The sequence below is a fragment of the Sciurus vulgaris genome, assembly GCF_902686455.1.
Source record: "Sciurus vulgaris genome assembly, chromosome: 8".
NCBI classification, from domain to species: domain Eukaryota; kingdom Metazoa; phylum Chordata; class Mammalia; order Rodentia; family Sciuridae; genus Sciurus; species Sciurus vulgaris.
Genome location: NC_136468.1, coordinates 138,384,235 through 138,386,833, shown reverse-complemented (window position 1 = coordinate 138,386,833; position 2,599 = coordinate 138,384,235). Strand labels below are relative to the sequence as shown.

Below are 2,599 nucleotides of genomic sequence, written 5' to 3'. Positions count from 1 at the left end.
TATATAATCTCACAATTCTAGTGGCTGGAAGATTCAGATAGCATGGCACTGGTATCCTGCGAAGGCCACTTGGCTGCATCACAGCATGGCAGAAAAGTGGAACGGAAATCAGCTTGTGCAGAAGGAATCACACAGCAAGACAAGAAAGAAGAGCGGGTCTTGCTCTTTTGGTAACAATTGGCAGGAAGTCCCACAAAAACTAGGAGGCGCTCCCCTAAAAAAAGCATTTATCCCTCTTTTTTTTTTTTTTTTTTTTTTTGATACAATACAAGATTTATTGGGTGCATGCAAGATTAAGAAGGGGACAGCACAGTGGACACCCTCATGAATGCAGGGCCTGCCACTTGTCCAGGGGACCATGACTGGGGATGTATTTGACTCCACAGCCATCAGGAATGAGCCGCTTCTCAGCCACCATGTCTTCAAATTCATCAGCATTAAACTTGGTAAAGCCCCACTTCTTTGAAATGTGGATCTTCTGGCGGACGGGCAACTTGAACTTGGCCCTGCAGAGGGCCTCAATCACATGTTCCTTGTTCTGCAGCTTGGTGCGGATGGACATGATGACTTGGCCAACGTGAACTCTGGCCACTGTGCCCTGGGGTTTCCCAAAGGCACCCTGCATACCTGTCTGGAGCTTGTCAGCCCCAGCACAGGGCAACATCTTGTTGATACGGATGACATGGAAAGGGTGGAGCCGCACTCGGATATGAAAGCCGTCTTTGCCACAACTTTTTACCATGTACTTGTTGGCACAAATACAGGCACCCTCCAAGGCTTCCGAGGATAGCTGCTCATATTCATCAGACACCATGTGGCCACAGAGTGGGAACTCATCCACTTTTGCCTTTATCCGCCCAAGGTCAAAGATGCGTATTTTGGCATCAGGGACACCCCGGCGGAAACAAGACTTTGGGTAAGGCTGGTTTTTACAATACTGGTAACACTGGGTGGGTCGGCAACCCACGGTGACACCAGGATCTTCAGTGGTGCGCCTAAGGAAAAGAGGCATTCATCCCTCTTAAAGACCTAATCGCCTCCCTCTAGATCCCACCTCTGAAAGGTTCCACCACCTCTCAACATGATGACAAGCTTGGGGACCAAGCTTCTAGCATATGAACCTTTGCAGAACAAACCACATTCAAATAATAGCAATGTTGCTTTCAATTCTTTGGGATATACAGCCAGATCTAGAATGTTTTATCCAAGGTAGATTTATGTCTCATTGGCTTACTTCCTTCCGGACCCAGAGAGAGGTGAGGGTGAGCTACCTACCATCTCCTTAGGGAGGCATGTCTGTTAATTCAGAACACTCCGACTGGGTCAGGTAGATGGATATTAAATGTGGTTCATGGATTAATTTTGAGTCATGTAGGCTATCCAGTAGTTTCTGTTTTTTCCACCAAAGAGGGTGGGGAAAAAAAAATCTGTACAGGAAATTCCCTACATGCTGCTTGCACTGCTTCACTTTTGGTTACCCCAGCCCCCAAGGTTAATCACAAATAGGACATTGGGAAATAGCCTCTCCATAAAAGAAAATAAGGCTGAGAGGCAGGCAGGGGACCAGCTCTTCACATGACACTGAAATTGATGAGGGTATTTTGTGGATGAGGGGAAAGAAGGAGCTGATAAGGGAGAGGGAGATGGTGGCAGGCCGGGAAGGGGGAGGTTGGAAAATTTTGCCAAGATCTTAATAATACATCAATTTTGTTGGCCTGGTTTATAGACTCAGGCTGAACAATACCTGAGATTTTTCAAACAGCAGAAATGAAAAGTGTATTCTTTATGAATTTTTAAAATCAGCTCAGGCTTCTTGTTTAGGACCTATAAATCAGGATGAACACACACACACACTTCAGGGTTTATTTCTTCTTCTTTTTAAGGCTAAACCTAATCAGCATGACTCAAACCAAGAGTTAAAATTGGCATCAGATCTTTTGAGCTTTACTTCACTGCAGGTAACCAGCTACAATGGGAAACTGATCAAAGTCAACTTAAAACTGAGAATTCATTTTCTTAAGGGAATTCTCGACTCTGAAATTCACCCACACAGAGCTGTGTGCAAGGGGATAATTGATACTGAATACATTAATGGCAAAATCGTATGCATGTTTCCTAAATAAGCAAAGCTCTACCATGTTGGGGGGGGTTGGAAGAAGCTAAACTATAAATAACAGATAGGGTTTCATTCCATGAAGACTCATATTTTCATCAGCAATTGAAATAATATCATATGACCCTGTTGGAAACTCCTAAGGATCGAGTCTGAAAAGATCTGTCAAGTTAAAGGTAACATAGCTACAGGTCAATTTTAGTGAGCCTAGGATAACAAGGTTGCTAACCTTATCCTCTTAGGCTAGCCATTTTTGTGAGAGCAGGTTGTACGTGATGTTGCATGGGTTTTCAATTTCCTGCCACGACTCCATACCTTAAATTCTTTTCCTGATGTTCTTTTCAACAAGGAAAAAAAAAATTGGTGAAATGTAATACAAACAAAAGAAGAACCTAGTGTGTCTTTCATTTTCTCCATAAACATCTTTCTTTTTAAGCACTGGCCTAAACACAGATAAGTTTAAAACCCACTCTCCGTGCTCCCCTT

At 43.6% G+C, this 2,599-nt stretch overlaps 1 protein-coding gene across 1 annotated transcript; it reads right to left on the bottom strand.

Moving 5' to 3' along the window:
- Positions 1–262: 262 nt before the first annotated feature.
- Positions 263–1,027, bottom strand: LOC306667831 (large ribosomal subunit protein uL16-like). Its single transcript, XM_079150620.1, has one exon. It carries the CDS (start codon positions 1,010–1,012, stop codon positions 323–325), a length of 690 nt encoding a protein of 229 aa, XP_079006746.1. The 5' UTR covers positions 1,013–1,027; the 3' UTR covers positions 263–322.
- Between the last annotated feature and the right edge of the window lie 1,572 nt (positions 1,028–2,599).